The sequence below is a fragment of the Stegostoma tigrinum genome, chromosome 29 (assembly GCF_030684315.1).
Source record: "Stegostoma tigrinum isolate sSteTig4 chromosome 29, sSteTig4.hap1, whole genome shotgun sequence".
Classification (NCBI taxonomy): domain Eukaryota; kingdom Metazoa; phylum Chordata; class Chondrichthyes; order Orectolobiformes; family Stegostomatidae; genus Stegostoma; species Stegostoma tigrinum.
The window spans coordinates 32,530,608-32,543,089 of record NC_081382.1 but is presented as its reverse complement, the minus strand read 5'-3'; the positions used below and the strand labels follow the sequence as shown (position 1 = coordinate 32,543,089).

Genomic DNA, 12,482 nt, shown 5'->3' with positions numbered 1-12,482 from the left:
TGTCCTGCAACAGACAGATCTTCATTGTAGGGATGTGGAACACTGCTCCTCTTAACTTGGATATCTGGGTTTGTATCCCAAGCAGACAGATGAAATGAAGCATTTTCCCCCCTTCTCCAATGGGCAGCTGCACATCATAATTTATTACAATACTAAAAAGTTATTCCTTCAGGACCTGGGTTTGTATCTGATATGGGAGGTGACTGGAGGACGTATTTGCTTTAAGTGGTACAAAGCGCTTTCTGTGAAATTAATTCAAATCCATTTTTTCATCTCCATTTAATAAGTTACAAGTAAATTTTCTCTCTTTTATAAGCACAATTCGAAAAGACACAAACAGCAGTTCAGGACTTAGATAAGAGTGATGATTCAGGAATTTGCTGGACTCAGCTCAGGGCTGTTCACTTCATTTTGACGTCACTTGACCTGGGTTAACAGCATCACGCCTGACAACATGCCCCCAGATGTTTGCCGTTGCTTCAGATGTTTTCTGACTGTGGTCTGCGGTTTTTTAGAGGTTTTCGCTTCTTCTTTACCTTATAAAAATTTTCTCCAAATCCATTTGAATATTCAGACAGCAGCAATGAAGCCACTTTGCTCTTAACGAACAAATGTCCATCTAAGCCAGACCTGAGAAAGGAAGACAAATACTTAAAGGAGCAATTGCATAGAACAAGAATCATGTGCGAGTTTAGACAATAAAGTAGTCATCACTCTACTTTAGCATCATGCAGCAGGATATTTAAAAAATTCTGGATTGCAGACATGTCTGTTCCATGTCTCAATCTCTCCAGAATAGCATCAATTCAAAGTAGCTTACTAATTTACAAATTTCATTTCCATAAATTCTACATCTGGAGCAAAAATGAAGCAGCAAATATATACACTAAACGTTGTTGCAATAGACTTACATTCCATAAATGTTCCCAATGATCAAGTCATGTTTCTTTATTATATAATTACTAAATCTTAAAGATTTAAAAAGTTGCAGTTTCATATTTTGCCCCATAAAAGAAATAAGAATATTGGAAGAATAAATTTCCAAGCTGAATTTTTCAAATTAAAAAATGTGTGGAACTCAAGTATTCACTTGTATCAGAGATGAAGGGTCTAGGCCCGAAATGTCAGCCTTTCTGCTCCTCTGATACTGCTTGGCCTGCTGTGTTCATCTCAGATTCACTTGTATCCTTTATTTATCTATCTTAAATACTCTGAAAAATCTCACTTTTTAAAGGCAGCAATACAAGCATTGGTAAGTAGCATTTACACTCACCAAAGGGGAGAAATCTGAAGCTTTTAAAGAAAATAATTTATTTTCTATTTGGAAATGATTTGCTGAAATGCAGATAGACAATAGGTTATGTTCAGACGAGGTGGATCTCTTTTGAATCATTTGCTTTGTGTGGTACCCAATGCTTTAAAAAAATTGGGAAAAGTAGTTGTCTGTTAAATGTTACCATGTATTTTTGTTACATACATACAACCTCTCTGAAGAGAGACAAAGTATGTGATATAAGCAACACAATCAAACTCATTTCTTATGAGCTCCACATACCATCAGTTGCAGAGTACAATGACTTAAATAACTGCTTCAGTTCATATTTTCAAAATGTCTTTGCTAGCCTTGTATATTTCTAGATGTCATTTTAGCATGGGATTTAATTGATGATTTCATAAAACTTTAAACTGATGAGATTGACAAAGAATGCTCATCAAAGGAGTTTAGGTGTAATTTTGCACAAATGCTTTGTAACAAAGCAAGGACCCCATGCTCCCTTAAACATTCTGGTTATTGAATTGACAAATAAAGAGCTAGTACTTAATCAATAGTTACCCTGATCATCCACGGAGAAAGGATGATGTAGGAAGTGCTTAGCTCTCTGACCTATCACAGGGAGTCACCATAGGATAAAACATTTTTTTTGTACATTCAAAGAGATGGGATTCCTTTAGTCCTGACCTTTGCACACTGTCTTCTGGAGAACATTATTAGGGAACATACAACACTTCAATACAACTGAAACATTGAAATATTTGTAAGGCTTAGGATTTTTTGTTCCCCCTACAGAGAAAAGCATCCAATTTAAGAAGCTGGAGAATACACTGGTACAATTAAAATATTCTCTAACCAGAGTGATTGTTTCCAAGAGGTTTATATATTACAACTACTGCTTGGCCTGCTGTGTTCATTCAGCTCCACACTTTGTTATCTAAGTAAAATTGTTAGCCAGTTTTACTGCATCTTAAAATTTACACAGTACTTCAAAAAAAAAGTACAGTTCCTTATGAGGGGTTCCTAATTAGGAACCGTGGACACTATCCCGATCAGTGCAATGGGAAACCCTGAGAAGAGTACCACTGTCTATTGGATTGGGTTTCACGTTATATTCTGTTTCTAATTATTACTATAATTAATATACAGAAGCTAAAGCCTTCATACAGTATCACATGCAGGAGTAATAATATTCAAAACAACAGCACTCAACAATATTTTGTGTACTGTTTCATTTGAAACCATGCATGGAGCTCAGAAGAATGAGAGGTGGTATCATTGAAACAAGTTCTTAAGGGACTTGACAGTGTAAAAATTGAAATGTTGCGCTGTTCCTTTTGGCAGAATCTAGGACTAGAGGTTATAATCTCAGAATAAAAAGGGCCGCCAATTTAAGACTGAGATGGGAAGGAACTGCTTCTCTGAGGATTGAGTATCTTTGGAACTCCTTACCAATGTGTATATTTAATGGTGAGATAGATAGATTCTTGATCAGTAGGGTATTTAAGGAGAAAAGGGGGAGAAAGTGGACATGATGAATGTTGGATAAGCCATAATCAAACATATTGCATGGCAGATCAAACTTGAGGGACTGAACAGCTTATTACTCTGATTCCTGCTTCTTTTGGTCTTATGAAAATATACTTGACATGCATCTTCATGTGTAGATCCTCTTGTAGATATTTTTTAAAAATCAACCTGTTCACAGATATTATGACAAACCTCTGCAGTAAATGGGACTTGAATCTAGGACTCTTGCTCCAGGAGGTTGGAGTGTTACCATTATACCACAAAAGCTCCTTATTGTCATTCTTGAATACTGAAAAACATCCTAGATGCCAGGCTGGAAAATAATTAGCTGTTTAAACACCTTAACAGAAAGGTTCAGGTCAGTATTTGCTGACAGTGAAGAACACAGACAGGGTCCCCAATTTTAGGCGCATACTTGTAATTAGGTTATGGACTTCTGTGATATCTTGACAATTAGTACTGCACAATAGCGAAGCCACAGGGTAGGGGAGAGGACACATAATTTAAGTGGTTAACAAATTACACACCTCATTTGAGTTCTGCATTACTTATAAAAGTTTTAATGCAGTCAATGACTGTCTATGACAAACGACACTGGATTTGAATTACCCCCACAGTTCTGAAGGCTGCACGGTCATCAGGTTTTCAGTTAAAATGTAAAATACTTTTGACCAATGGGGAATCACAAGTCTACAAGTGCCATCAAGTGGAGCAGCAGAAAAAAAAAGTAGTCAAAAAATGCAGTAGTGAGGTGGTGACACTCCACATCAATACTGCTCAGTGCCAGATAAGCCATAGAGGGACTGACCGAGCGCTCATTAATTCAATTACAGAGTCAGACAGTTTGACCAGTAATATTGTTTTGTATCAGATACACAAGAGACTGAGCAAGTTGTCTTTTAATTATCACTAATTGGTGGAATATACAACCTTATGAAATAGGTAGTACTAGGCTATTCAGGTCTCATGTCTGCTCTACTATTAAATTCTGGCTGATCTGCTTTTGTTTGAATTCCACATTTCCTCTGGATTATTTTTGATTCCTTTGCTGAATGAAAATTTATTAACCTCCATCCTAAAAACATTCAATTAACATGCTTCCATTGCCTTGTACAGCACAGCTCCAAAGTTGTAGAAAGAAGAATTCTCTCCTCAACAATCCACCAGTCTCATTATTCAATTAGTTGGTATAATGAAAGAATAGTAGGAAATGAAACATATAAAGAAACCCCATTAACTTCAAAAATATTTCAGGCAGCTTGCAATGATAACATGCTCCTTAATCTAAAGCAAAAGAAAATAGCCTCTAGAGGAAGGAAATTCTCAGTGCACAAATACAATGATTAACATACTTTGTAACTTGTGTTTCACCCTTGTCCACTTCAGCTTCATGCAGTTAAACTGTTCACCATTAAAACACCAAACATTTCTGGACTCCCAAAGAGATGCTTTTGCAGAGAGAATAAAGGGCAACCTTTATTAATTCTACATTTTCTCTCTACCAATGATTCATTTAAGAGTTTGGCATACATACTTCAGAGGAAGCCGCTTATCTCCAGCACTAGCTTGCCAATTGCCTCAATGTGAATTCAAAGCTTTAAGAATTTATTTTCTGCAATGGAGGCTGCTGCAATTTGCAAAGTCAGTCAAGAAAGGGAGTAAAATAAAAGTTCCGAGGAGCCAGGAAAAGGAGTTCAAATGAGAATAATCTAGCAGAGGAGAAAAAAAATGGCCCAATAGTTTCTCCTGTCAGATGCCTTCAGCTTTCCAACTGTTCTTTCAGCAGCAGAGTGCTATCAAAGTTTGAATAATGGAGGTCAGGGACAGTGTTAAATTAACTTTCATTCTGTACTTAATTTTGATTGAATTGAGACTTCAGACATAATTCAGCTTCTGTGAGGAAGAAAATCAATGGGAATTTTAGTAAAATCATGAAATTATGTCTGTAAAATCCACAGAGAATTCTGAAGACCTGTTATAACGCTGTACCCAGTTGCGGTCTATCAAAAGTCCCATTCTGATCATGGCTTTACCATGGTTGATGATAGTCATACGGTGGCAGTGCCGGCTATTGTATTAGCAGTTTAAAGAAAAGTGAACCCGATATTGTTTCATCATGATAGGGTAATTAGAACAGGAGCCATTTCAATGCATTTGAGATGTGGGATGTACATTATGCATGAAATTTCAATTCCAGTTTCCTATTAAAAATATATTGCACAAAAAAAATGACTTCACTCCTTCACATCTTGAAGTGCAAAAACAGTCTTCCTAAAATTACACACACTAAAACCAAGATCTGAAACTTGACAACTGTTTTTCATTCTCTGGAAGATCACACAATTACACACTAATTTTACACTCATACAAGGTAGATGGGCAAACATAACTGGAAAGTAAACAACAATTTTAAAGGTCTTTAGAATTCAAAACACCAAAGCAAAGTGATATTCAACCACATTAATAACAAATGGACAACACCCATATAACGGATCCACACCATATAATATTCCATTCAAATAGTGCTTCAAGGTCTACACAGTTCACTCTTGGGAGAGGATTCATTGACATTTCACGGAAGCAAAATGTTTCAATGCATGGTTGATGAGCTTTCTCCCCAATGGATTCTTCGTCAGCAAAATCCTTTTCTCCGAAGCCACACTGGAGAAAGCAGTAACAAGACACTGAGCACAATAGAATATTCCATGTGAATTTGGTTAGAATTTTTGTTCATAACAGAAATAGTGACCAGCCCTCAAAGGGTTAAAGCCAACAAGTTTTGTAATCCTGTGATACACTGCTGTCCCTCCTCACGGAGCATCCCACTGCACTAACGACTGTCAGTGCATTATTACCGAGGATCAAAGCCCCCAACCCTGTCTCACATGCTCTTTATCAGCTAATCACTCTATTCATCTTTGAATAATCACTCTGCTAAATCCTCTCCCTATCTCCCAGCACATGGGTATTTGATTCCTGATGGCCATCTGCTGGTAAGGGTCAAGCAGCAGAGTCGTGCTTCCTTGTCCCCAGTGGACTTCTCTCGGGAAGTCTGGTCCCTGACAGTGCTTTCTGCTCAGCATTACAGACACTTTAGTGGATGACTGCAAATGAGTTAAAAGACAATTATGGAATCAAGGTAATGTCACCTTTTGAGATTGGTGAATTCCTTTTTACTTTCATGGTGAATAATTTAAATAAACAATATTAGTAATGTAATATGTAAATAGAGGCAACTTATTGAATAAAGTCAATACAAAAGTATAAAGTCAAGACTATTTTTTATAATAGGCTTCAATAATTTGGCCACATGCTCATTTGAAATTCTTCTGTTTGTTGTAAAGTCAACCTGTTTACAAAAGTGGCACAGTAGTATTTCAATCATATGGTCACCACATTTTTGCAAAATTGGAAGTCCTTATTCTTTCAGTCTCACTTTCCTACTGCAATCAAAATGCTTTTGAAACCTAACCAATTCACCATCTAATTTTTCTCCCTTATTTTTCTTGCTCCGAGAGTCCTGTTTATTGGTCTTGGATCTTTGCCCAAGCCTCTTGATTAAAATAAAATTCACACAAATCTTTCCAATTCTCACCTTTAATGGATCCCGAATCCATGTGAATGGAACACAACAGTAACATCAGTGCACAAAATTAGAAATAATTAAAAATTGCTTCTTTATTCAAGAATGAGAATCACAGGTTACTCTAAATGCACCAGAAATCACAACAATAAAACAACTTTCTGGGATCTGTTTAAGTCTTTCACCACCTCAAAATGTCAGTTGCATAATTAATATATAATACATGCACATATTACACCAAGACTGAATGTGAACACTATGTACTCTATATGTAAAAAAAATTCAACCATTTCCAAAGGGCACAATATTAAAATTAGAAAAAAAAAGTTGAAAGTTCTTATGCCTGCTAACATTCTGCAACTTGAGACATTATTTTCCCATTTGTGAACATATGCATGCCTTATTGAGAAAAGTGCAAAGCCAATAGAAGCACAAATTTTCTCAGAATGCATGGGCAGCTTATCCTTGTGAAATATAAAGTAGTGGGCTATTACTAAAGCAAAATACAACTGCTACCACATCCTGCCACGCTTTCACCTTCAAATGGGATTATGGTATAACTGGTTGATACGAGCTGCAGTGTCTGCCATGGCTGTCATCAATACTGTTTTATGATGGACAGATGAGAGGCATGTTGCCCCAGTGCCTTGTATTGTAGCATTGGGCACTTCTTTGTCAAAAGACTGAGTCAAAAACTGCTACAACTTATCCAATGCAGTCAAGTTTAGATCCATCTCTGATGGGGACTTTAAATTCACCACAGCTGCACTACTAGAATTAATGTGAATTAGTTTTAGAACAAAAAAAATCTGTCCTAATTTCAACACAAAATATGAAGCAATGATGCATTTTACAATGCAAGGTAAAGTCTCAATAACTTATAAACTGTTTAGCAGCTGCCTGTAGTCGGAATTGGTTTAACTTTTAGCTCTTTGTAGTTGTGCAACACAAATACTGAGGGCATGTAGTAAACGAGCCACTGACAGAATGCTCTACTTGTACCAATTTCTTAGTAAAAGAGATTTTACAAAGCAGATACTAGAAGCTTTTTCTGTATTTACCAAAGGAAAAGTAAGTTGTATTGACATGTTGTCAATAAATCTAGGCCCCTAAACTGCTCTCGACGGTCAAAGAACAACAGGCAACAAACTCAAAGAATGGTAGCTACATGAGATAAAAAAATCTCCACTGGTTCTGTTATAGGGATTATGGAATAAAGCCTCAGGGATCCCTGCAACCGAAGGTGCACCATTCACAAACAGACAACTGCATGAGACGCTAAATACAATCTGATCAGCTGAATGGGAGCCAGTTAGTTGCTTACACTGTGAGCAACTATCCTAACAACATTTGTTCTATTCTTATCATCTAGTTTTGATCACTGATTTGTGTCTTGCAGGCCATTCACTATGAATTCTTCTCCGATTTATGCAATCTGGACCATCTAGCTTTCTGCAAACCATTTAGGCACAATTCTATATGCAGCCAGCAGGAGGTGCAATTCTACTGGGGCAATCTACCCTCTGGTGTTCTACCTCGCAGACAAAGAATTAGCAAAATGCCCCAAGATAGCTCTGGGACACAGAGCCATACAATGCTGGAATCTTACACTCTGTTTGCCACCAAGCATTAAGACAGCAGTCACTACACTTCTTGTTTACCAGATATTTGAACATTAAATATTACAGAGAACATTAGGTAGATATTTATTCCAAGAATGTTATAGCATGGAAATACAGTTAAAGATGATCAGTCCCCTGACTCTAAAGGCTAAATTCCTGCACAAAGTTCACCTTTTAGTGCCAGCTATTTACAATATTTTGTGGTATTGTGGCAGCTCTTTCCATACATGCACCACCCTCTGCACAAAAAAGTTGCTCCTTAGGTCCACTTTAAATCTTTTCCCTTTCACCTCAAGCTTATAACTTCTAGTTTTGACCTCCCCACTCCAGGGGGGGAAAAATCCTCATCTATTCACCCTACCCATTCCTCTCATGATTTTATAAATTCTTAAGTTTCTCTTCATATCTCCCTCTTCTCCCTGGTTATATCCGAATGTGTATACTTTGCCTCTTTACAAATGTTCTTATGTCACACATTAGGATAGCTGAAGTGGATCTTGTGAAAGTTGAGTATTATCCCTTTGATTTTGTATTCTGTGCCTGTACTTTTAAAACAAAGATTGAGTGTCTATTCCATGGCCTCATACACTTCATTGCCACCTTTAATAATTACATATTTTAAGCTGTACCTTCTTCCCACATTCTTACTCCAAAGTGCACTCTTTTCATTTCTACGTTGAATTGCATCAGATACTTTTCTTCCCATCTAAGATGCAGTCCTCTGCAGTAGGTGCCATAATTTGCCACACTCCAAAATTTGTCATCAACAAATTTCAGTATCGTTCCCTCAATTCCCATGTCTGGTTAATTTAGGTTTATAGCAAGTAGCTTTATACTAACACAGTCCCATGAACAGCATTATTAAACATGCTTCCCCAGGAAACCTCCCTTTGTCTCTATCCTTTTTCTTCCATCCACGCACAGAAAATGACAAACATAGAAGGTCAGTCATTGAGATCATCGTATTTGTGCTAATTCTTTGATATGGCTGTACCTCCCTAAATTCCATCAATGTTAGAAATTTCCTAGGTTCAAAAACATTTTGAAAAATCAAGGCAAAATCCATATACTGCAGTTTCTTTTATCTATTGCTTATTCTTCATTGTTTTCAAAAGCCAGAGAAACATAAATAGAATTAAGTCAGAACACCTATTTAAGATTCTGTTGTCCAATTGACTCCTTCTTGCATGACATAACAAGAAAATATCTACTTGCCGAACTTCAGGGTTTTAGTCCCTCTCTTCAGCTGTTAAGGCAATTTCCTGGATTGATGGCAAATTCCATCCGTATTTTTGTTCCCCCAGTAGTTCAATTTCTTTATATTGGCTTGATGACAATAGAAAACCAACAACTGACGTTTATATTGGGATTTTAATGCAAAGAAAATTGTAGCACAAGGCACTTTGCAGGAGTGTGACTAGAAGGCTTTAAGGAATGTCAAAACAGAAAGGGGAGGTGGTGCGGCATAAGTATTTAGGGATGTAAATTTAGAGTGTTGAAACCAGATTCCTGAAATCATAGCTAACAATGCTTAGATGATGGGTTGGGCTTGGTGGAAGTCAGTCTGATACTTGAGGGCTCCTGTCACCGACAAATCTGTTAGCCCAGCAAGTCAATATCTTCAGGAAGGATGATTTTTAAAAAAATCTATGAACAAATTAGCAGCTCCAGTACTGGTTTTACTTTAAGATAAAAATTGTCTTTATTTCAACTTCTAATTCGTGAACAAGCTTAAATCAATAGGCCAAATCCACACAGGCTGCACATCATTGGATAACCTAAATTTACATAGTAGGCTTGTAACAGAATTCTGAGCTGTGCTAAGAATGCACTCTGCTTTTGAGGCGATTCTAAAGCTACATTTTCCAAAAGTGAAGAATTGGAATCCCTTGTAAAGCTTTAATAAGATTTAGTGACCCCCTTATGTCACTAAGAATCATTGTAAATATTATTTTTAAAAGGTGCAAAATGTTAAAAGAAAAAAATCGTAGATTTAAATAGTATAGACAATAATATCGGTCTATATCCAAGCAATAGTTATCAACAGCTAAACAATACAGAAAAAGAATTACTTATGACTGAAACCTAATCAGTTCCAAAGTAGGATTCTTCACCAGGGAACCCAACAGCACCAAATGACAATGTTAAGTTTCATTAAAAAGAAGGCCCAACTTGCCAGCTGACAGGAGCATCCTTAGCTAACAGGTGCTCAGTTTACACAAAACTCTTATTGCTTTTTGTACTAGGTAACAGCTGTTTACTGAACCAGTTTCCCCCAAGCAATCCCCTGACACACAGAGGGAGACAAGTGAGTGTTTTGAATCAGGTCAAATTTAAATTGTTGCCTATTCTATTAGGTGCAGCACAAGCTGTGACCTGACACATTACTAAAGGCATTACAGAGAATAATAAAACAAAGTTATTATCAGTAAATGGACCTTTTAAAATTAGACCTTTTAATTAACACTACATCTTTTGATGAGCAGAACAGAAGACTGCAATTGTTTTGATTACTTTGCTAATAGTGCTCTCACTATTTAGCTTTAAAAAGGCTAATTTCTGTACTACATTGTCCAAATATAAAGATAAACAAATATGAAGGATCTTATCCAGGTCAGGGGAAATATTTGGGAAAAAGGTTAACAAATCTCTATTCTCCTTCTTACAAAATAAGCAAAGCAGGTAGAAAGTTTAATCTACAAAATATTATTATAGATGATATTCAGTTCAATTAAAAACACACAGATAAAGTCTTCGTTGCAGGTCTGAAGTATTTCCAACATTTTTGAGACATATAAAGATTCAGAGACAAGAAGGAAATGGAATTATTCCTTTAATATTTACAAAATCAAATTCATCCAGTGTTTTGTTATTTTTCTTTCAAGGCAATGGAAAAAAGGAGTTAACCGGTCTACGCTGGAAGTGAAAGAGTTGATGCTTTAGAAGCAAATCAGCCTCCAAACTGCCCATTTATTGTTTTCAAGACGTTGGCCATTAATCCACTCTCAGAAGGGCTAATCTGTATAATATTTTAAAGGAAGCTACGCATTTTCTTAGTTGGATTTTTATAGTTAACAATGGAGGCATGACATCCAGATACACCAAATGGGTCTAAAGCTAGTGAAGAAGTAGTAGTTAAGTGTAGCAGCCTCTTTAATGTTGCAAATGTGGCAGCTAATTTGCAGACAGTAACCTCCCACAAACAGCAGGATGATAACAGCTGGATAAACTGCGACGCTGACTGAGGAATAAATAATCGACAATGACTGTGCAGATGATGTCCGCTTCTCTTCTTAGAGAAAGTACCATGTAACTTGCATGTCTGTCCAAGAGAGACGTGGCCTTAATTTAATGTCTCATTCAAAAGATGCCATCTCTGGTAGTGCAGCAATTCCTCACTGCTGCAGTAGAACAACAGCAGTGATTTTTGCACTCAGATTGCTGACCTTTTGTCAGAATAATTGTTTCAGTCTCTCCAGTTTATTATGAAACTCAAACTCACCTGGATTTGAGCTTCGACAAGGGTCCCAATACCTGGTAGGCCCTGGACTCTGTACGTTCAGTGGCATTCTTTAAGTGTTCCAGCCGTTAGTGTTATCAGAGGGAGCATAGGGTGGAGCACATGAAAGAAGACTTCAGAACTGGAACTGAAGCAAAACCAAGAATATAGGGCCCAGGACAGCCAGTAAAGACAAATGAGTGGCCATGATGTGAGCAATCATTGGTGCACTCTGCTTTTGAGGTGATTCTAAAGCTACATTTTCCAAAAGTGAAGAATTGGAATCCCTTGTAAAGCTTTAATAAGATTTAGTGACCCTCTAATGTCACTAACATTTGGAGGGAGGTTGCTGAGTAATCTGTGGTATCTGTTTTGACTGCAATTGAGAGTTAATACGCTCTGTGGGGTGTTTGATCATAGTTTATCAGTTACCAAGCTTTGCCTCACATTGATTCTGGATATTAAGAGTGCAAGTTGAATGTACATGATATGTTGTAGCACCATTCAAAGTAAAGTTTTTTTTTGTTTTTCAAAACTGTGGAATCTTGTGGCTTTAATTTACTACTAAATACCTGGAATTTCAAACATAGTCAGCTCTAAAATAAAAGTTCCTGGACCCTAACAGAAATTTGGTGATCTTGTCAAGATAAGAGCTATAACATATCAACATAAATAACATTTTGGGACTCTTGGATCGCGAAACTACAACAAATAGGAACTTTTATAATTGCCATGGTGAATTTTACAAATATATCTAATAATTAAAATTGCTTAGTCTGTTACTATAACTTTTCTGGAGAAAGGATTTATCCCCAGGGGATTTACAAGAATTTACAAAGGTTATAGGCTAATATCATTAGCAGAAAAATTGGAGTTAAAATTCTAAGCAGGGGGCTAAGAAAACAGATGTAGCAGAGGTCACTGCATGGACTATGGCTTTGGAAGACACCTTATCAGGTGCAACACAGCTTGTTT

The 12,482-nt window shown here is 36.8% G+C and overlaps 1 protein-coding gene across 1 annotated transcript in view; it reads right to left on the bottom strand.

Moving 5' to 3' along the window:
- Window positions 1-12,482, bottom strand: part of ddx31 (DEAD (Asp-Glu-Ala-Asp) box polypeptide 31) — a 93,538-nt gene continuing 81,056 nt past the window's right edge. Inside the window, exon 20 of the mRNA XM_048559095.2 lies at window positions 1-630. Coding sequence (XP_048415052.1) covers window positions 480-630 — 151 coding nt within the window. The 3' untranslated portion in view covers window positions 1-479. The remainder of the gene's footprint in view (window positions 631-12,482) is intronic.